Raw genomic sequence first — 21,254 nt, 5'->3', positions numbered from 1 at the left:
CTATTTCCATTTGTCCACAGAGAACTCTGATGCTAGGGCTGCTGCCAAATAACTGAACTGGGAAAAACATTTTGGTTATTGACATGCAAATGACCTCATCAAACATTTCACCTCATTAAAGAACTCCCATGCTTACAACTGTCTGAGCAAACACCACCACATTTGAACTTGGGAAATATTTGCTTGGGCGAGACATACAAGTATGTTGATTATGTTGGGAGAAACTTTGGAATTTTAAAAAGTCTCCCAAACCCTTTTATAGGATTCCTAGAACCATTGTTGAAAAAAATTATTTAGCACTGTATTTTAACACAACTGGAGACAATTACACAACCGCCTAAAGAAACTGAGAAATCCAAATGACAGATTTCTTGGTTTCTCTGCCAAAATAAGTGACATGAGAACCATCATAGACAGGAGGTTGAAAGAATCATTCTCTTCCAAACTCTTGTTTTCATTTCCTTTGCTCATGGCAGCTGTGATTACATTAGCTTCCAAAAGAACTAGGCAGTTGGCAATTCAGAGTTCTCAAGGATATAGGATGGTAATTTCATTAACATACAGCACCAATTACATTTTTAAAAAGCCACGTGCTCAGTTCCTCCAGTGGAATCTTATAAAATAAGTTTTGCACTCTATTAACTTTAAGCAAACCGCTGAAGTTCCCCTTTACGTAGTGAAAAGCCACCTGCGTAACAAGTGCTCCTGGATTAATCTCTTTGATGCATGAGATGTAATTGCTGTTGCAAGTTCAAAAATTCTAGCTTCCAGCACTGGCTAGCGTCACTCTGGAAATGGACACTGGTTAGAGGACGTAGGTGGTGACTTCTGCCCATTGTACCAGCAATTAAAATCTACATAGGGACCATCACTTGACGAAGAAATAGAAACATCACAAAACATTCATCATGCACGCTAGGCTTGTTAACCCTTCTGTCTTTTGCAAACGATTCTTGCTGATTCAATCTTTCCCATATGTTTTCCAAAACTTTCAGTCACCCACATTTTAAAATATTTGGGGGGGGATGAGAGGTGTTTGCTGCTGTCTTCTGGACCTCATTCCGGGACTAGAGTTGCCTGTTTCACCAATCGGCTGATCCCTTTTCCCTTCCTTCCATGACAACCCACCAACTTTGAATTTCCACCATCAGTCCTACCGACTCCCACATGTGACATCAGAAATGCCTGCAGGAAAGGAGGAAAACCACTATTATACCCAGATAGTGCGGTGCCCCCCATTTCGCTGCAGGAGACACTGGAAGCTGGGAAGACTCTTCAAGTGCTGAGTCCTCTATCATGCCTACCTCCTCACTAAAGCAACCAGCAGAAGGGAAAGCAGATCTGGGAGCCAGGAGAACAGAGATGACATCCTCCCCAAACCTATTCCCCTCTTTGGGGAATCACCCTTGTTCTCTGAGCACTGACAGGCATGCACACCAAACATTGTACACTCATTGAGAAAACTTTATTAGTGGCTTAGTGTGGAGGGTCTTTTCCCCCCGTTAAGTTCAAACAGCCCATCTTCTACTTCTCATTGTAGTTACATGCGTGAAAAATCATGAGTTCATTGGTTCTCAACCTCAGAAAAGAATATAGCTGTATGTGTTTTGTACAAAGTACGCGTAAATATCCGTCCCTTGTTTAACTGACGCATGATCCCTGGACGCCTTCTCTAAGCCCACCTGCCCGCTCTCATCTCCCCCACTTTCACATTGCCCCTGCATACCTGCTAAACATTACAGGTGAAAATCCTGGCTCCACTGAAATCAATGGCAAAACTCCCATTGATTTCACACTCACTGGCAACTTTACGCTCTCTCTGCCTCCTTGGTGCTGAATTCCCTTTTTCAGGAATCCTTCTTAAATCTACATACTCTATCCACCTCTGCACAATAGCCTCATGACAGTATTCCAACACCTGTTACGTAACATTCCAGAGCTTTAAACTGACTGATAAACCTCAAGCAAGTTATTATTTAGGCATCTAACAACATGGAAAACCACCTCTCATGAACTTTACTTATGGTCCATTACATTGTTATGCACACTTGGGCGCACACACACAAACAAGTAATTTGGCATACAAAGGTCCCAAGTTCTTTAATACAAAGATCTCTTCTTCACTAAAATTTATTTGATGGCAGACCATGGATTTTCATTAGTATTTAATAATTCATACGAGTTTATATTTGGACAGGTGGTATCTCTTCTTAAAAGTAGCCATGTATGAGATGTCCAGATATTTGGCTGGCTTATCATAATGGAGGTTTCAGTTGTTTGACAGATTATATATTTGGTCTCATTAAAAAAATTAAATTGTACCTTAGCTCCAAGTAACTACTGTTGATGAGATGAAGGGTAAATAATTGTTTAGATACCCTCAAAAATGTCTCTCTCAGTGCAAAAAAAAAAAAAAGATTTCTTTTTTTAAAAAAATGTTTACAAAGTACGCTATATTATGTATTAAAAAAAATCCCTTTGCATTCCACAATGAATGAGGAAAAACACTCCAACACCATAAATACATCTTACAAAACACTCTTGTGCTTCAGTTTAGCCTCACGACTGTCTCTCTTTTAGAGCATTAAAGACATATCCTACGTTAAGGAGCTGACCATGAATAAACTTGGGACCTCTTGTGTACGTTACCTATTTCAAGACCACACTTCAAAAAAGAAAGTTAACTACCTTGTGACTAGAGTACTGTTTATTTCATAATCTAAACAAACACTGTAATACAGTCTATGCTTTTCTACTTTCCTGTGGACATTACAATGAGCATCTTTTTCGTAATTAAAATAATCCACCAACACAGAGAACAAGTGTGCTCTCACACCAGTGAAGAAGGTAGGAAGAGTCAGAATTTCCATCATTTTCCTGTGGCCTGTATTAGAAAAATATTTTTGTTTTGTTGTAGTTATGGTATCGTAGCTAAGAATACAAAGACTACAGCATGGTTTTTTCTCCCTGCACAGTTAATGTCCATCACAAGCATGCGGATGGTGATAAATATTAAGTGTCTATTAAATGAAATGCGTTCTTTTTTTAAAAACAAGACTAAGGGCCTACATGTAAATGCAGTGAAGCAGGTATACGCTTAATTAATCGGAGTTGATTTCAACTGGCACCAAGACAAAGCATATTCTGACAGTCTAGTTAGTGTAGTCTAAATAAGACTTTCCTAGTGCTACTTATGAATTCCATTGCAAGGCATCGGCTTTCTACTTTCAGAAAGTATAAGAAAGGACGAGGGCTATAGCATGGCCAGTTCTGCATACATGGTTGGTGTTGTGCGTGGGTGCGTTTTCTGGAAAAAAAAAAAAAAAAAAAAAAAAAGAGTTCTGTAGTCCATTAGTATTTAAAAATGTCTTGTGAGTTTGTTACTTTCCTTGTGCCCAGCCCTCTCTATGTGGTTTTCGAGCCTGTTATTGTTCGTCCATCAATAAAAATTCTCGGCGGTTCTTTTTGATCTTTCAGTTCCTTTTTAAACCACGGAATGATCATTACTGTGTACTCCAGCCAAGATGGTGTGATTGAGCGACGAAGCAGAGCGGTCAGAACCCTCGGTGGGGCCGTTGGCATTCTCACTGCGCTGACAGCAGAGGATCTGTTTGAAGGTAGCACTCATCTCCTTGTCCCGGTAGGAGTAGATGATGGGGTTCATGGCAGAGTTGAATTCAGCAAGTAGCAGGAAGAATTTTTCATAGGCCAGGACATTACACTGAGGACAGCAAACATCAAGGAGCAACAAGACTAATCCTGGGGTCCAGCAGATTATAAAAGCACCTAGTGAGAAAGAACAATCAAATATCAATGCTTTAATCACATAAAAGGCTGTGCAAATGATCTGACCAAAAGCAGCAATGTTTAATTTTATTTTTCTACAATAAATATACTCCCAGCAATGATTTCTTTGAGAGGTTTCTCTTAAAATCTGAAAATAACGTTTTCTGGCAGCACTTCAAACCAGAAGAAGAGCCACCCCTCCCCTTTAAATATCCCCTCCTTGGCAAATATATTTCCATTTAAAGGTGATAATGAGGAGCATTTTTCCACTTCAGCTAGAAACCTTTGATTAAATCTTGCTCTGGGGAGACAATGCTGCAATTTACTTCTCAAGCTAACAACAACAAAGACAACCCTTCTGTTAGCACTGTGAATGAAGCAGCAGAAAGAGAGAAGCGATGCAGGGAGTAATTCTCAAGGAAAAGAATTTGTTTGGGTCCTGCTAATCCATTTCAGGCCCATTATGTAACAGAAAGTACTAAACATGCCCTCCGTGCACTGAAAGGTAGTCGGTCAAAGGGCTTTATTTCCTTTCTTAGAGCTCTCTTCAGCAGAAATTCAGAAGCTCCTAAGGCTTCAGCAGCACGATTGTCAAAGAATCTTGCATTGATTAAAACACTTCCCCCCCCCCCTCCCCAACACTTGCAGAACAGATTGTGGGTAAAGCTCAGAACAAAATTCTGTATTTAAGTGCAGGGATGAAATCAAGTAGCTATTATTTTAATAGGGACAGTGAGTTTAGGTATGGTACTCTCTTACTGGGCACTTCAAGATGCTTCCAATATATACATAGAAGAGGAAGCTCTGACATGAAAATATTTGAGAGAGAAAATGGGGGGATTTCAATGCTCCTGAGATTTGCTGGATTGACATCAATGAAAAAATAAAGTCCCTACGTACAGACATATTTAGCACAGCAATGACAATACAAGCTTCCGTATATCGCCCTGTACATTCTATTCTGTTTAGGTTCTTATGCTGCAGCCATCACAGCGTTAGCGTACCCCCATTGTGACTGGAGGGGTCAACTCAAGGGGGAAAATAGTTTACTATGCATGGCCCGTTCATCCCACAGCCTCTTTGCTGTGTCTGCCAAGAAGGTGTCAGTTATTCTCACCTATGGCAAATGGTGGTTTTGTGCAATTTGGACACCTTTCATTGGGAAACAGATAGGCCATCAAATTCATTTCACACAGGCCATTGTTCAGCCACAGACCTTGCTCCAACAGAATGAAGGCCCCAGAACACTTATGCGAAGACTCAGGGTTGCACTGTTCTCTTGTTACCTACTTTTATAGACATGCTTGTATGCTCGGTGCCTCTGGGTGAAATCTCAATTATCTTTTTTCAAAATGGTTGAGTAAATAAATGCCATGCACTGACTGCACTATCCCCAGACCAATCCAAAGCAACACCACAATTTAAAGGAACTTTCAGACACCATTCCTCCTCAGGCACCTCCCATTCAAACTTCACCGAAAGACTGAGGCAAAGGCAACCTTCATAGCCCGAAGAATCACTGATGTCCGGGGTGACATGGAATGACTTCCAGGTCTGATAAATGGAGGGAGAAGGAAGAAGGTCAGAATGGATACTCAAAGAGCATGGGTGAAAGGGCATTGCGTCCACCAAGCGGATTTTAGTGTTGGTTTTTTTTTCAGGGAACGGGTGCTTTGCAAATATTGTGGCTATGCATAACAATAAAGTAGCCATGAGACCTTATTTCTCCACCTGTTGTAGCTCTTACATGATGCATCTGTCTAGGATTCAAATGAAATATCTTTGTGGCAGAGACTGTCTCGCTCCATGTTTTGAAAATACCTAGCACATTTACAGGTTTCAGAGTATCAGCCGTGTTAGTCTGTATCCGCAAAAAGAAAAGGAGTACTTGTGGCACCTTAGAGACTTGTTAGAACATTTAGGGGGCTATCACAACAAGCAAAAATCATCATCTTCATAAATCTGTCTTCTTAAAGAATAGGAAACAAAGGGTAGGAATAAATGGTCAGTTTTCAGCATGGTAAATAGCGGTGTCCCCCAGGGGTCTGTACTGGGACCAGTCCTATTCAACATATTCATAAATGATCTGGAAAAAGGGGTAAACAGTGAGGTGGCAAAATTTGCAGATGATACAAAACTACTCAAGATAGTTAAGTCCCAGGCAGACTGCGAAGAGCTACAAAAGGATCTCTCAAGACTAGTGACTGTGCGATAAAATGGCAGATGAAATTCAAGGTTGATAAGTGCAACATAACGCACATTGGAAAACATAATCCCAACTATACGTATAAAATGATGGGGTCTAAATTAGCTGTTACCACTCAAGAAAGAGATTTTGGAGTCACTGTGGACAGTTCTCTGAAAACATCCACTCAATGTGCAGCGGCAGTCAAAAAAGTGAACAGAATGTTGGGAATCATTAAGAAAGGGATAGATAAGAAGACGGATAATATCATACTGCCTCTATATAAATCCACAGTATGCCCACATCTTGAATACTGCGTGCAGATGTGGTCGCCCCATCTCAAAAAAGATCTATTGGAATTGGAAAAGGTTCAGAAAAGGGCAACAAAAATGATTAGTATTGAATGGCTGCCATATGAGGAGAGTTTAATAAGACTGGGACTTTTCAGCTTTGAAAAGAGACTACTAAGGGAGGGGGATATGATAGAGGTCTATAAAATCATGACCGGTATGGAGAAAGTAAATAAGGAAATGTTATTTACTCCTTCTCATAACACAAGAACTAGGGGGCACCAAATGAAATTAATAGGCAACAAATAAAAGGAAGTATTTTTTTCACACAAAGGATGTTGTGAAGGCCAAGACTGTAACAGGGTTCAAAAAAGAACTGGATAAGTTCATGGAGGATAGGTCCATCAATGGCGATTAGCAGAAGCTGGGAATGGGCGACAGGGGATGGATCAGTTGAGGAGTACCTGTTCTGTTCATTCCCTCTGGGGCACTTGGCATTGGCCACTGTTAGAAGACAGGATACTGGGCTACATGGACCTTTGGTCTGACCCAGTATGTCCGTTCTTATGTATGTTCCACTATCTGTGTTGTTGTATGTTCCAAATTTGGACTGTCTTGGGTAAATATGACATAACTGATTTACAAACAGTGAACAATTATGCACAACAGATGAATGGTACCAAACATTTAACTGTGATAGAATTTTTTTTTCCAAAGACATGCCTCATGAGAATAAACCCTTTGAGAAGATGGCATACAACACTATTAGCCGCTTGGACTCAGAGGGAACATAGTCTCCTACTGTTAATGTTTGGAATATCAACAAGAAAAAATGTATAATATGAGTAAGAACAAGATTATGTCATGGAGGTCAGAGATTCCATGACTTTCAGAGACCTCTGTGACATTTTCCACTTCAGCCCCAGCATGGTGGGGCCCCCGCAGTTCTCAGCCATGGAGGGCAGCAGGGGGCCTGGAGCTCTCAACCACTGCGTTGTTGGACATCCCCCATACAGCAGGGCTTGGGCTCTCATTCCCTTTCTCTGGCTGCAGTTGTCCCCCCGTCAATCCTTCCCCCCTATATTTTTAGTAAAAGTCACAGACAGGTTGCGGGCTTCCATGAATTTTGGTTTACTGCCTGCAACCTATCCGTTACTTTTACTAAAAATATCTGTGACAAAATATCAATCATAATTATGAGAAGATACCGCAGGAGTGAAGTATAGAACATAAAGGACCATCCGGAAACAAAGTGATGTTTATTTAGGTCTCTGCTTCAGTGCAAGATGTATAGTAGTCACATTCACACTTTATATCAACCAGTCACAATCTGTCAGTTTGGTCAATCATTGACGACAGTCTATGTTTCCTCTACCCATATATGCGGTCTTCAACCAATGGCTTTGCTTACACAAACAACGTGAGAGCCAATGAAAGAACAAGAGGCCCTCTTCTGAAGAAACAGACATCACTGGAAGTAGATCTGACAAGCGTGATTGAGAAAAGAACACATTTTCAGGTTGATGGATTTTGGGGCTTGTTTGTTTTTTAAGCAAAAGCAGACACATTGCAGATCCAAAACCAAATGAAGGTAAATGGAATTCAAGCCATTACCCCAGCATGCACAAGTCAGGCTTTCTGCAAGGGAAGAGCACTTGGTCTAGTTTTACTCGAGTTTCACAGATGTTTTTATTGCAGTTACAGTGTGAAAACAGAGCCCTGTTTTAGCTGGAAACCTATCCAGTACCAACTGCAATATAATGTTGTATTAAGCTTCACTTTGATGAGATTATTGGAAACTCAGAGACAACTTGTTCCCTTAGGGCTCAAGTGAGCCCAGCCCTGTAACAGACTATTCCAAGCTAGTCCCACCTGTGGCACTGGCTTCCCCGGACGAAGGAGGGGCAGTGCCAACGTAGCTGGCCCTGAGTGGGAGAGAACATATGACACCAAAGAGTGGTGCACGTGTCACATTCCTCCTCTGCTTGTAGTCAACACACCCAAGAACTCCCAATGGGCTGCTGTGTCTCTCTGCTGCCCCCTACTGCTCTGGTTTTAAGCCACAAAACAGCCTCAAGCCTTCACATTGTCCCACAGTAACCCACACGCCAAAGAGTTACGTGCTAATTTTTAAGTTACCGGACTGAACGGCAACTCTTTTAAAAGTTCTCCGATTAGCAGATGATGCATTTCCTAATTAGCGCTCTTTGCCCTTTTGCCTAAAATGGGATAAGATTACATTTATTCCATGAACATTCATTTTCTCCTACTTTACAACTGCAACATAAAATAGAAGGTGTCTGATCCCTGCCAAGTCACGCACCACGGTGATTTGCCTATTCCCAGTTTTCCAAGCTCAACAATTCCCCTGCTCCTCCCCCCTAAACGGGAGAGGAATATCAGCACTTCTTGCGAATATAAAAATAAAGTGTGTTTCGCTTGGACAAGAAAACAACGAGGCAAAGCCTGAAGGAATGAAAGAGACCAAGGTAATAAAATCTGAAAGAAAGACAGGAGGAAGGAAAGGGAAGTTATTGCACAGCTCTGATAAGATGTGATGTATTCTGAAGCACTCACTTCCTCCTGTTTAACCATATAATTCCCCCCCAACATACTCCCCTCTGTCCCAGGCCTGGCTGCAGCATTGCATTCACCATTTGCAAGCAATGCCTTTAACTTCGTCATGCCTGGTGCCTCATTTGAAAACTGGGGTGAATAGTACTCATATTGTATAGTCTCACTTGGACTGGAAGCTGTCTGGGCAGGGAGGTCTTTTTGTTTTGTGTTTTCACAGCTCCTAGCACAATGGGATCCTGGTCCAGGATTAGGACTCCCTAGGCACGACCCGTAAAACAAACAAACAATAATAGTGATACTTACGCAGCCAGGAAAAGTGCTTATTTACCTATAAACTACTGTAAGTCCTCTGTATTATTAGTTACTCCACATTAGTCCTTCCATAAATATGTCCATCCACTCTCCCATGCACAGGACTGTCCTCTCCCAGTACCCAAACTCCTCCCCACTTTTGTCCCCCTCCACTACGCCAGTCTCCGCTGCCCTGCTCTCCAGCCGGTCTCTCCTCCTGTTCCCATCAGAGGATTCGGCCTGGGCAGCTGCCTCTCTTGAGTCCACTCCCTACTCTGTTGGAGACATTGAGACCTAGGGCTAGGAGAAGAGGAGCGCTGCAGCTGTGAGGAGGATACTGGGTGTTGCAGCTGGTTACCTGCAGGGGAAGAAGTGTCGCAGCACTTGGTTGGTGGCGGAAAATGCAGGGTCGGGAGACTTTTGGGGTGGGAAGGGCAGGAGTGGAGTGGTGGGAATGCTGCCTGGGAATGATGTGAAAGTGAATTGGGATGTAGCATCCTGTAGAGGACAGGAAAAAAATGACTGCATTAAAATTAGCCCCAGACTAGCAGTACCCATACACTTGCAGGAGGGGTTACACTGCACTTGGTTAGAGCTGTCACTCAGGGCCAGGTGTAGCAGGAAGCATCTCCGGAAAACAACCTTAATTGAGCAAAATAAAGGCAGAAACGAGGCTCAGAAAGATCAAATCCTATAGGAGTCAAAGCGTGGTCAAACAGAGCAACAGGGATAGCGTCCATACTGCATGACAATTTCTAGGATTTTAGTCATGACAAATGCTAAATAGCTAAGTATGATTAATTTCTCCATAGGGAAAACTGTTAGCTCCAGTAACTTGGAATGTAGCTAACTAGCCACGAGACAGCCACATGGTTTTCATGCCTTTGATATCAGTAAGCTTCCTTAGGCTGCAATTCTCATGTGTGTAGCATGAAGAGCTAAACTCCCAATGAATTACATTAGCATTTATTTACAGCTTATTGTCTTTTTCCATTAATACAAAATTCAGAAGGTTCATTCTAAGTTGCATATTATTATCTGTAACAAGTAATAGTGAATACAGTTAATGGTTCTGCAAGTATACAGAATAGGAGTAATTTTTCTTCTATTTCTAGCCAGATATGATGCTCCCTTATTTTCTCCAAAATGGCTAATGTATCACCCAAAACTCTCAGCTCAAGAACAAATAGTTATTACTATGAGTTTGAAGCTTTGGTTGGAAATTTTGAGTCAGGTTTTTTCACATAGTTTTTATTTCAATTTCTAAAATGTGCCTGTCTGAAACTCAAGCTCCATGAAGATATTTTTAAAAAAGGCCAAGTTCTAACCAACCCAATTCAGCTCTCCACAACTCATCACAACAAAAGCTCTGCCCTTCCACTGACTCCCTCAGAAAACGTCTAGGGGAAAAGATGTTCCCTTACAAAATACACAGAAAGTCAACAAACTCAGGCTTCAGCAGAGCAAAGGGGAAGCAAGTTCCAGATTTGAAATCCCTCCTCTCAGAATGAGCTAGCCGATAAACATATGTAGGGACAGTGGCTTTGTTGAACACAGGGCAAAAGAATTCTACCTAGCAGTAAATGCCATCGCAACATGCCAACAGTTTCTGCCACTTTCAGAGAGTTCATCTGAGCAAGCTGACCCTCTGGTATGCATTGCTGAACAAATATGGAATAAGAAATGTGTTCCTGCATGAGCGTGACACTATTGTACACCAACACAGCAGTGTTTTGTTGAAAGCATGGTTGTGCTCTGACTATATACATTGTACTGTATGCTCTGCTGCAGTTCCCACCAGTTGTTTTTTTTAATTAAATGCTTCGATTGTATGCAAGAGGCAAACGTGATCTGTAACCGTTACGATGACATCAGAAAAACATGCCATATTCATCCCACCATAAAACAGTATGTACATATTGTAAGAGAATTCAGAGCAGGAGAACCAAAGCTAAGAGAGGAAGTGATACACCACGGAATGAGGGAAAGATGGCGTGCAGAAGGTAGCATGCCAGACAGAATACCACAAAGAGCCATGAATTGGTCATCCTACCGCATCAGTGTTTCCAGCAACATTTCACCAGGCCAGCCATTGGAACTCCCTATAGACATCACCATTCCAGAGTCACCTGTAAAATCCTGGTTCCATTCAAGTCAATAGCAAAACTCCCATTGCGTTCCATAAGGCCAGAATTTCTGCTCAAATATCACCACATTTGCTGCATTTTTCGGTCCACTTGCGAAAAGAATTTTCAATAAATTGTGTCTACCAAGATTACATCCCTCTCCTTCCTGAACCCCTATCTCTTTTTGATTCTTCCTTCAGATTGTTGGGATGTTGAGTTTGGTCCATTTTCATACAATGTAATACCCAGATTACCTATTATGCAGACATCCCAACTTTTCCCAGTATTTCTTTCCCCTCCCTTAGGGAATAAAGCACATGTCTGCTTTGATATCTGTTGCCATCTGATGCTGATCATTTAGGCATAGAATTTGTTCAGATTTTAGCAATGTGTGTGTGTGTGTGTCTCTCTCCTGTCAACAAATTACCCTCTTTCCTAGGACCGTGGCTGTTCTCCTCTTGAGCCACTTACACACTTCAACATTCTAGTGACTTAGTATCTTGTGAAAACATCCTTCATGCTCTGCCTTTGCTCTGTTTGTGGCGGGAACCAGTGCAAACATCTACTGACCTCACAGGGCTGACTTCCTCCCTGGGCTTGCTATTTAATCTCTCACCTTTGTCTTCCTTACCCTTTAGTTCTTTTTTTTTAAAAAAAATCACTCCATCTTTCCACATTATTGAAGTTTCTAGCATGCTGTTACAGTAGATATTTCTAGGGGGCATGCAGGATTCTTTGGCATATGTTAATCTTTGAACTCTTTTTCTGTTCTCTACCTACATCAATGTCATCACATGTTCTAAACCATTTATAATTCATAATATATGTGTACGTGATTTTCACTTCCTCACTATATTCTTTAGGTTGAGTGCATAATTTTAAAATCTTAAAAAATTAAAATAAATTTTTAAAAGTGTATATGTTGCTAGTTCTTTTTGCTTTTGGTTATGCTTCCTACAGTTCTACAATTTAGAAAGTGACTTTTTCTGAAGTATTATTCTCATTCCTTAACTTCCTCCATCCTCCTAGTATCTCCTCTGCTGGTTCCTCATCGCCATCCAATTACCTGCTTAACTGCTCAATAAAAGTGTGAAGCTGTCCTGCGGTAGCTCAAGAGCCTGGGTACCACTCACATGGCAGACTGTTAGGAAACATGACAAAACCCCCAAACTGGTTGTGAGTTCTATTTGCACCAACCAATCATCAAGAGTAAACTCCGCAAGTACTTACACACAGACAGTCCCCTTGGGTACTCCCCAGTCTCGCCATCCAGATAAGCATAACTTTGTGACAGATGGTCCCTTACATCAAAGACCACAGCAATATTCAGGTTACTCCCAGTCCCAAAAGTAGCAGTCACTCACCCCAGGTAAATTACACCTTTGATATCATAAAAAAGACACTGCTTGTAGCCAACGCTATAATAAACTATTTAAAATTTATTACTAGGAAAAGGAAATAAGACAGTTATTTACAAGGTTAAAGCAGGTAAGCAGATACACAAATGAGCTACAATCTTAAGTCTGAAAAGGTAATAGAAGCTTCTATAATAAGCAAGCTCTAGATTTCTTTTAGGGCCAACCCAGAGTCCAAGCAGCATAGAGATACAGTTCCTTCTTGTTAAGGTTTTTATTCGTTCCCTCCCATGTACTCTAAACTGTGAACTCAGCAGATGGGAGGAATTCACTTGCATGACTCTTTCATGGGGTGTGTGGAGGGAATAGCTGAAACACAAAGCCTTCTATCCTTTTTAATGTCCCACTATAGTCCATCTGGCACTGATGGCCTTTTCCTGTTGGGAAGGACGTAACCTCTTCTGCTGGAGATCAGCATTTCACACTAGTTAATCTCTCTCTCCTGTCTGGTGATAGTTACAGAGGCTTACGATACAAATGATTAAATATTACCTTACAATACGGAATACAGATGTTGATGAATGCATGAAGCAACTCACAAGCATTCAATGAACACTAAACACATTCTTATAATCTTAGTGCCTATTTGAAGAATACTAACACACAGGTGGGCAAGACTGGTTCCAACTATGTATTTGCCAGCGTTCAGCTGAGACCTGGGGACCTTGGCATGAGCTGACACCTAGTTTGCCAGCAGCACAAGATTTACCACTCTAGCCAGCCACTTCGGCTGCTTTGTCCATCACTATCTACCCAGAACTAAACGTGTCACTGACAGTATTTCTGAAAAACAAAAAACTCTTTACAGTTAAGCCTTCATCTTATTTAAAGTTTCCATCTCTATTGCAGGTCTCGGCACATGCAGTTTCTTGACACTAATGTCACTGGCTTTAACATGAATCAAAACAACTTTTTCCTTCCTGGCTCTTGTTAGAAGTTTGTGCACCCCGGGAGCAATGTCTCCTACACTGGCATCCAGAAAGCACCAACTTCTAGAGAAGTTGCAACATTCCCGATGGAAAGGAATTCTATCCTAAACTAGTGAGGAAAAACCTATTGAAATCTGTTGTATTCCTTCACGTTTAGTGCACTGTAATGGAAGACAATCAGAATGTTCCAGAGAAAAGACTGCATTTGCCCGTGACCGCTAGTGAGTATGAGTCACAACTGCACAGTGCGCTAATTAACATCACAGGACAGCACATCTTGAACAGGACGTAGCATGCAGGGTTCATCACCTAAATTCTTCACCACAGTCCTTTTCTCTCCTCTTCAAAGGAGCAGCAAAATCTCTGTGCCCTCTTCAGATTTTTTGTGCTAAACTCTTTTTGGGCAACTACACTGCTTGGTTTGCTATGCCAACTTGGTCACCACATTGTTGTTCTACCCACAGCTGAGCTCCAGTTTTCCACTACATTATAGACTACATATTTGTCATGATCTTGGCATGGTTGCTTCACTTTTTAAGAGAAAGAAAGAAAGAGGAAGAGAAAGAGAAAGAGAAAGAAATAAATGGCAGTTTTCCCCCCAAGAAGATTGGCAAGTGACAATTTATACTGTGAGAAAACCAATCCTAGTTTGAGCATAAGCTTTTGTGAGCTACAGCTCACTTCATCGGATGCATACTGTGGAAAGTGTAGAAGATCTTTTTATATACACACAAAGCATGAAAAAAATACCTCCCCCCACCCCACTCTCCTGCTGGTAATGATAATAATGGGGGGTGAGAAAACCTGGATTTGTGCTGGAAATGGCCCAACTTGATTATCATACACATTGTAAGGAGAGTGATCACTTTAGATAAGCTACTACCAGCAGGAGAGTGGGGTGGGAGGAGGTATTTTTTCATGCTTTGTGTGTATATAAAAAGATCTTCTACACTTTCCACAGTATGCATCCGATGAAGTGAGCTGTAGCTCACGAAAGCTTATGCTCAAATAAATTGGTTAGTCTCTAAGGTGCCACAAGTCCTCCTTTTCTTTTTGCGAATACAGACTAACACGGCTGTTACTCTGAAACCAATCCTAGTTTGTTAGCAGCACATGAGGTCTAGGAAAAACACAACATACATATAGTGAGCCTGCTATAGTCTCAGACTAATACACAAGCAAGTTTGCTCTGGAAGACTTGGCTTGATGGCAATCTTTCCACTGACAGTTGGATAAAGCCTTAGAACAGTCCTATTGTTTAAATAGTAGTTATGTGCACATGTGTTGTCTGTGGCTTCCTTATATCTAATGCTTGCAAATCACCAAATGCCCCTTCGTTTTCGATTTAGAGTTAAGAGCTCTTGAAACATCTCATAGCAACAGCTAAAACCCAGGAAAATATGAAGAGAAAAAAGAAAACGGGAGGCAGTGGGGATGCAAAGAGAAAGACTGATCACCTTATCTCTAAGTTGTGGGTTCAATTCCAGCACCAGCGCCTACTGAGAGCCGCTGCTGTCTGCTAGCTGTTTAGTAGCCACGTGAAATAAATTTGAGGGTCTCTGTCCCAATTGTAAGGGACCATCTCCTCCATCAGACTTGACTGACTGACTGAGACACTCCTACAAGAGAAGCCAAAGACTGAAGGGACATGGAAGTAAACCATATAGGTTTCCAATTATAATAGCTTTTTTTAAATTAAGGAGCACACAAAAGTCCTGCGTTTCACATATACAGTGTAAGTTATTTATTAAAAGGCATTCTTCGGGATTGGTGCATGAAATCTCCTTTCCTTGAACAACTGTAAAATCTTGGGCTGAAACAATTTAGCAACATGCATTTAACATCTCTTAAATTAAAGATCTGAAGGGGAAAAAATAATTCACCATTAATCCAATAACTGAATTTAGTGAGGTTCATGAATAAGTGAGTTCATTTTTTCCCTAAAGGAAGACAGTAAACTGTTTATCTATAGAAAAGCATTTTAAACAAAACAGGAAATCATTAAGTGACAATGGTCAAGATTTTGGCTGGTTTCTAAACCAGAAAGTTATGGGAAGCTAATGTATGAATGAGGTCCAGCTGTTCCCAAGGAAATTTAAATATTTTTCCCCTCCATAAAATAAAATGACAGTTCCCGAGCCTCACCCTTGCCAAAAACTTGACACAAACAGGAAGTTTTGGTGTCTATCATCATCTTGCAAAGTTAAATAATGGCCTTAGCGCTCCTAAGGGGGCACAACGGGTGACACAACCTCGCCTGTAATAGCAACTTGGCTGGAATGGGTGCATAAAATATCGTCGATGACAGGGTCTTGCAGAGTCCGACCTTTGCGGTACTTGTGCCATTGGCACAGACCTATGTAATACTGTGTTACACATTGGACAAGGGTCAAGGAAAAGCAGATGATGATTAAAGGAATTCAGATTTGGGGAGAGCTGGAAGGAGGAGAAGATATTTTCAGTGCATACATCCCCTCCCACCTGCAGCTTTTTAGGCTGGATTTGACTATTTGTTGGCAGCTGGACTACACAAATTTATAGCTTATGGCTACCACTGGATGTTATTTGCTTTAATTTTTTGAAAGAAACTGGCCCCCCAAAAAGTGAAGTAATTAATATTAGTTGGTCTGAAGCAGATGCTTAGAAGACTATGTAATCCCCCCCTTTCCTCCCTGGGTTACTTGGGAGCCAGCAACACTCACCTGCGTGCCTGATGATGTTGACATTAAAAGAGATCCTGAGTATACCAGTGGTGATGTTGGATAGGTGAGAATCCTTTATCTACTCCTCTGCTGCAGTCCCTTTACTCCTAAAGGAATTTACAATTGGCGGTGCCTCCCTCTGGCTGGTCCCTGTACACACTCAAGGGCGTGCCTCGGGAACCTCCAGGAATAAACCTATACTAACAACCACCACCTGTGGCATGGGTCTAACTCAAATATATAAATAATATACATCCCATGTACTTAAATTAGAGTTAACACACCTTTACCTAACAACAAAGTTAATGGTATAACCGACTAAGATTAAATGTCACTATTAATTTAAATCCACAGAGGGCAGTTGAATAAAACCAATTAACAAATATACTATACAGTAATAAATGAAACTTATCTAACTGGCATTTACACAGCCACTCTTTACCCCACCCCGGAGTGTAAACTCCTCTGGATTTCAAGTCCTAGGCGCTTGCGTGGGCATGCTGGAAGATCTGCAGCTGGAGACGGCACTCAGTTAGTTAGTTCTGTGGATCAGTCCAGCCAAGGCAACAAGCTGCACAACCCCACTGACGATTGGAGCCAGCCCCACCAAATGTCAGCAGCTCTGGGTCCTGGTTCGGTGTGATGATCACTCTGCCTCTCCTCAGACTCAGTCTCTCTGCTGTGCCCCTCCTCTTGCAAGTACTTGCCCAAACCAGAGTGGGGGTTACTCCCAGCCCTTCACTGCAGGCCCACCTCAGTCAGCTCCAGGCACAGCAATAGTCTCTGCCCTGGCTCCAGGGAAGCCACCAACCACCTATGAAGCTCCCTGCTCAATCAAGGCCCCTACAGGCTCTCGACAGCAGCTTCTGGCTTCCTAGCAGCAGCTCCTGGTATGGACAGAGCTCCACACCAGCAATCTGGCTCCTTTCCCAAAATTGAGCCCATTGCCTGCTCTCCTTGCACTCCTTGGAAGAGCAAGCATCTCACTTTTTCCCCAAGGCATCATGGGAGTTGTGGTCTCTAAGTCTAGATTGCAGCACACAGGATCTTCCCAACTGGAACACTCCCAATAAAGTTCAGAGGCCCCTCTAGTAAAGGGGGCCTACAACTACTATGTCCAAGATTTTTTAAAATGACTAATGAGTTTGAGGTGCCGACCTGAGAGACCTTAAAAGGACCACCTTTTCCAAAAGTGCTGAGCATCCACTCTATGAGAATCCGGCCTCTTTAGAGATGCCTCTAGTCGGACATTCAAAAACGTAGGTACACAAAATCACTAGGCAAGTTTGAAGATCTGGCCATATTTTTCTAAGCAGAAGCACTTAGCCAAGTAGGTCTTTTTTATGTAAGGCATTAAGCGCACCTGAACTTATACTCGGAATTTTAAAAGTAATTTCGCTGTTACGAATTTCTTTGACACTTGGTGCCCCTTTAATTTTTAAAAAAGCCATTCTGAACCTTGCTACAGCAGTAGACATGCTTATGCAAACACGAGGGCTCACCACAAGAGGTCATCTGAGGCACAGAGTGGACAATTGGCACGCTGAATGAAGCCGCTTACAAACCAGACTTCGTGAGCACCTGAGTCTGCAATGTATATTTAACACATTGAAGACTTTGGCGTTTCCTTACTACCACACATATTGCAGTTTTTAATCACAGAAAATTATTTCATGCTGAAGTTGAAAGTGCTTTCTTTTAAAAATGTCCTACCCCTCCCTCTCCCCGCTTCTAGTATTTTGGTACTTCTCCAAGTTCAATCACAATGCTACATTTAAACAATATGGTTTGTTTAATATCTTTTCAATGTGATTTCTTTTGTTGTTAAAGTCCTTAAGCATTACTTGTATTATGATTGGATCAGCTCCAACTGCAACGTAAGTTTCTGACAAAATGATGTGTGTGTGAAGTTTAAATATTAGGAGATGATGTGATCCCACTATAAGTAGGATGAAATTACTAGTGATAGCAGAAATAGAGTTATTAGAAACTCTTGGTTTCCTTAAGAGAGCTAAATTTGCTTCTAACTTAACACACTTCTGGAAAAAAGAAAAGGAGTACTTGTGGCACCTTAGAGACTAACCAATTTATTTGAGCATAAGCTTTCGTGAGCTACAGCTCACTTCATCGGATGCTCACGAAAGCTCATGCTCAAATAAATTGGTTAGTCTCTAAGGTGCCACAAGTACTCCTTTTCTTTTTGCGAATACAGACTAACACGGCTGTTACTCTGAAACACTTCTGGAAGCCACTCAGACATTATAGCCATGAGGATAGTATAAAATCTGAACAGAACAGAACAAGAATCTAAGACAGATAATTGTAATGATCAGATTCAATTCAAATTCCAAATCAACTCTGAGCAATCCAGATGTGTTTTCTCCCATCTAGTTATAGTTTAATGGTATCCAATTATGGCTAGGTAGTTAAGGAACGATCATAATCTTTTAAAGTAATTAACAGATCAACCCAACTACATTAAAGACTGAATTTTGATCTATAAAACACTGACAGCTGCACTCCCCTGGCGCAATATAGATCAATACACCCAGAATGAAACACACAAGAACTGGGGACAAAGCACTCTCAGCCAAGGGGATCGGGTTATGGAACAAACTTCCAGGGGAGATAAGGAAAATCCTGAGTCTGACTGTCTTTTTTGCAGGAAACACTGCAATACCTTCCTGTCTGAAAAGGCCTTTTCCACTATAAGAATGAGACTCAGCTATCAAACCCCCTTCTGCCTCTAAAGGTATTTCTACACTGGCAAGTTTCTGTGCCACAAGTTATACCACTTCTATTAAAATGCTGGAATTAAACTGCTGTTGCGTGTCCATACTGTGCTTCTCGTGACGCTGGAGGCGCATCCACATTAGCAGCTCTTGCAACGGCAAAGACAGCAGTGCATGATGGTAGGTATCCCACTGAGCAACTGGCTGCAGGGTGCTTTGGGAAGGGTTTGCAATGCCTCGTGGGACAGGCACAGTGTCACATAATGCAGGTTTCCCAGTCCCATTGTTCCATGGGCATCCTACTACATTATCAGCAGCTTTTCAACGGAAGGTGGGGGCGGGAAGGAAGAGTTTGTGACAGGGAGTGCGTGTGTGTGTGTGTGGAGGGGGGGAGAGAGACAGTGTGTTTTGAGGGGACAGAGTGTGTCAGCATGCTGTCTTGTATGTTCAGACAGCGGCAGGAAGCAACCAGTCCTCAGGCAGGGGGAGGGGGAGGGGGAGGGGGAAGGGGGAAGGGGGAAGGGGGAAGGGGAACCCCCCCCCCCCCCCACACACACACACACCCTGCCTCTGTGTTCAACAGCACCAGCATTCCACATTAATGGTTTGCTTTGTGTCCCGGAGCGGATCAGCACAGCACACAAGGGCTGTCAGAAATGGTGCTTTGAAAGGAGCGGGGCGTGTGTCTCCAGGGCAGCCGAGTTCCAAACAATGAGCAGAGCGGTCACTTGAGGCGTTACGGGACAGCTCCAGAGGCCAAGTACAGCCCAGAAAGCAATCAAGTGTCTACACTGGCAATAGAGCGCTGGAGCCTCGTCGAGGTGGGTTTTTGCAGCGCTGCAACTGAGGAGTTGCGGAGCACAAAGTGGCTTGGCAGTGTGCACACGTGTGCAGTTTGAGCGCAAACAGCTGCTTTACTGTGCAGGAACTTGCCAGCGTAGACCAGCCCTGAGCCCCTATCAACCAAAAAACAAAGTTATCCTGAAACCAATAAACCTTCAATGAAAAAGTTAATTAATGAAAACTAATTAACTAAACAAACACACACACCCCGCAAACCTTACCTCCTCAAGCAGAATTTTTACCCTGAATAGGGAGAGGTGCCAGAGACTCCATGAAGTCTGCCAGGGACCTCACTATTGCTATCAACTTTATGTTGAAGACTGTCAGATACTATTGGCAGGAGTATAAAACCCTCAGACAAAAGGCAGATAGTTATAACTCCATTTAGTCACAGAAGAAAGTCATTGGAAAGGGCACCCAAACTTTGCTCAAATGAGCACTATACTGGCAACTTGTCAGAAATCCAAAGGTGAAGTACAAATATGCATGAAATGGAGCAGAGCAAGTTTAATTCTACATACATTGGATCTAGGTGGCCTAGATCAGGTTGAACCATAATATGCTGGAAAATGTAGCCTCCAGCCTGGACTTCCGTATTCAAGATGACATGATAAAGCATAGAACTTTGGGGACTGTATTTAGCTTATACCTAACAGTTCGACTGTCTCTGCTTCATAGTTTCCATAGCCCTTCAAGTTTTCCTGGGATTCAGCTAACTGGCAGTGTCCGGACAAGCTCCCTTTACTACCAGGGAAATTAAAAGCAACAGAAACAGCCAGATGACATGCACTGGAGACGCTATACCACTACATATCAGTTAACAGAGGTTTAATTCATTTAAACTTCTATCTGTTGTAGATAATTCTCGGCTTTCACTGGTGTAGATATGTAACAAATCCACTGAATCTAACAGAGTTCCTTCAGATTCACAACGTGTAAGATATGAACACCTGGCTCAAGGAGTTGAATTCCTTTTCATGTTGCTAATCAATCTGCATGCACAATATACATACACCTAGGCCTCTCTTGGGTCACTCGGCAATGTGTTCTCATATTCTAAATCCACCGGTCAGTAAAAAACAAACACTCTCACACTGAGAATAGCACTTGCCTTTCAGCTGTGGACATTACCACAGTCTTCAAGTCATCATGATACTGCTAAAAACCTATATATAAATAGGTGTGATAAATAAGGGGGGAGGGGTAAGCTCCCTTTTATGGGCACCCAGCCAGCCAGTAGCTATAAAATCCCTCTTAGTAGCTGTTCTCTAATTGCTCAACCTGTAAAGGGTTAAAAAGTCTCACTGTTATGCATAGGTTAAGAGGAAGTGAGTGGACACCTGGCCAAAAGAGCCAATGGGAAGGCTAGAACTTTTTA

At 42.1% G+C, this 21,254-nt stretch overlaps 1 protein-coding gene across 1 annotated transcript in view; it reads right to left on the bottom strand.

The window, feature by feature from the left end:
• Positions 1-2,351: 2,351 nt before the first annotated feature.
• LPAR1 (lysophosphatidic acid receptor 1) overlaps positions 2,352-21,254 on the bottom strand; it is a 105,487-nt gene continuing 86,584 nt past the window's right edge. The window contains exon 4 of the mRNA XM_074953508.1: positions 2,352-3,786. Within this exon, the coding sequence (XP_074809609.1) occupies positions 3,485-3,786 (302 nt within the window). The 3' untranslated portion in view covers positions 2,352-3,484. The remainder of the gene's footprint in view (positions 3,787-21,254) is intronic.

The sequence above is a fragment of the Natator depressus genome, chromosome 5 (genome assembly GCF_965152275.1).
Source record: "Natator depressus isolate rNatDep1 chromosome 5, rNatDep2.hap1, whole genome shotgun sequence".
In the NCBI taxonomy this organism is placed as follows: Eukaryota; Metazoa; Chordata; order Testudines; family Cheloniidae; genus Natator; species Natator depressus.
The sequence above is the reverse complement of the archived record's forward strand: the minus strand, read 5'-3'. Positions and strand labels throughout refer to the sequence as shown.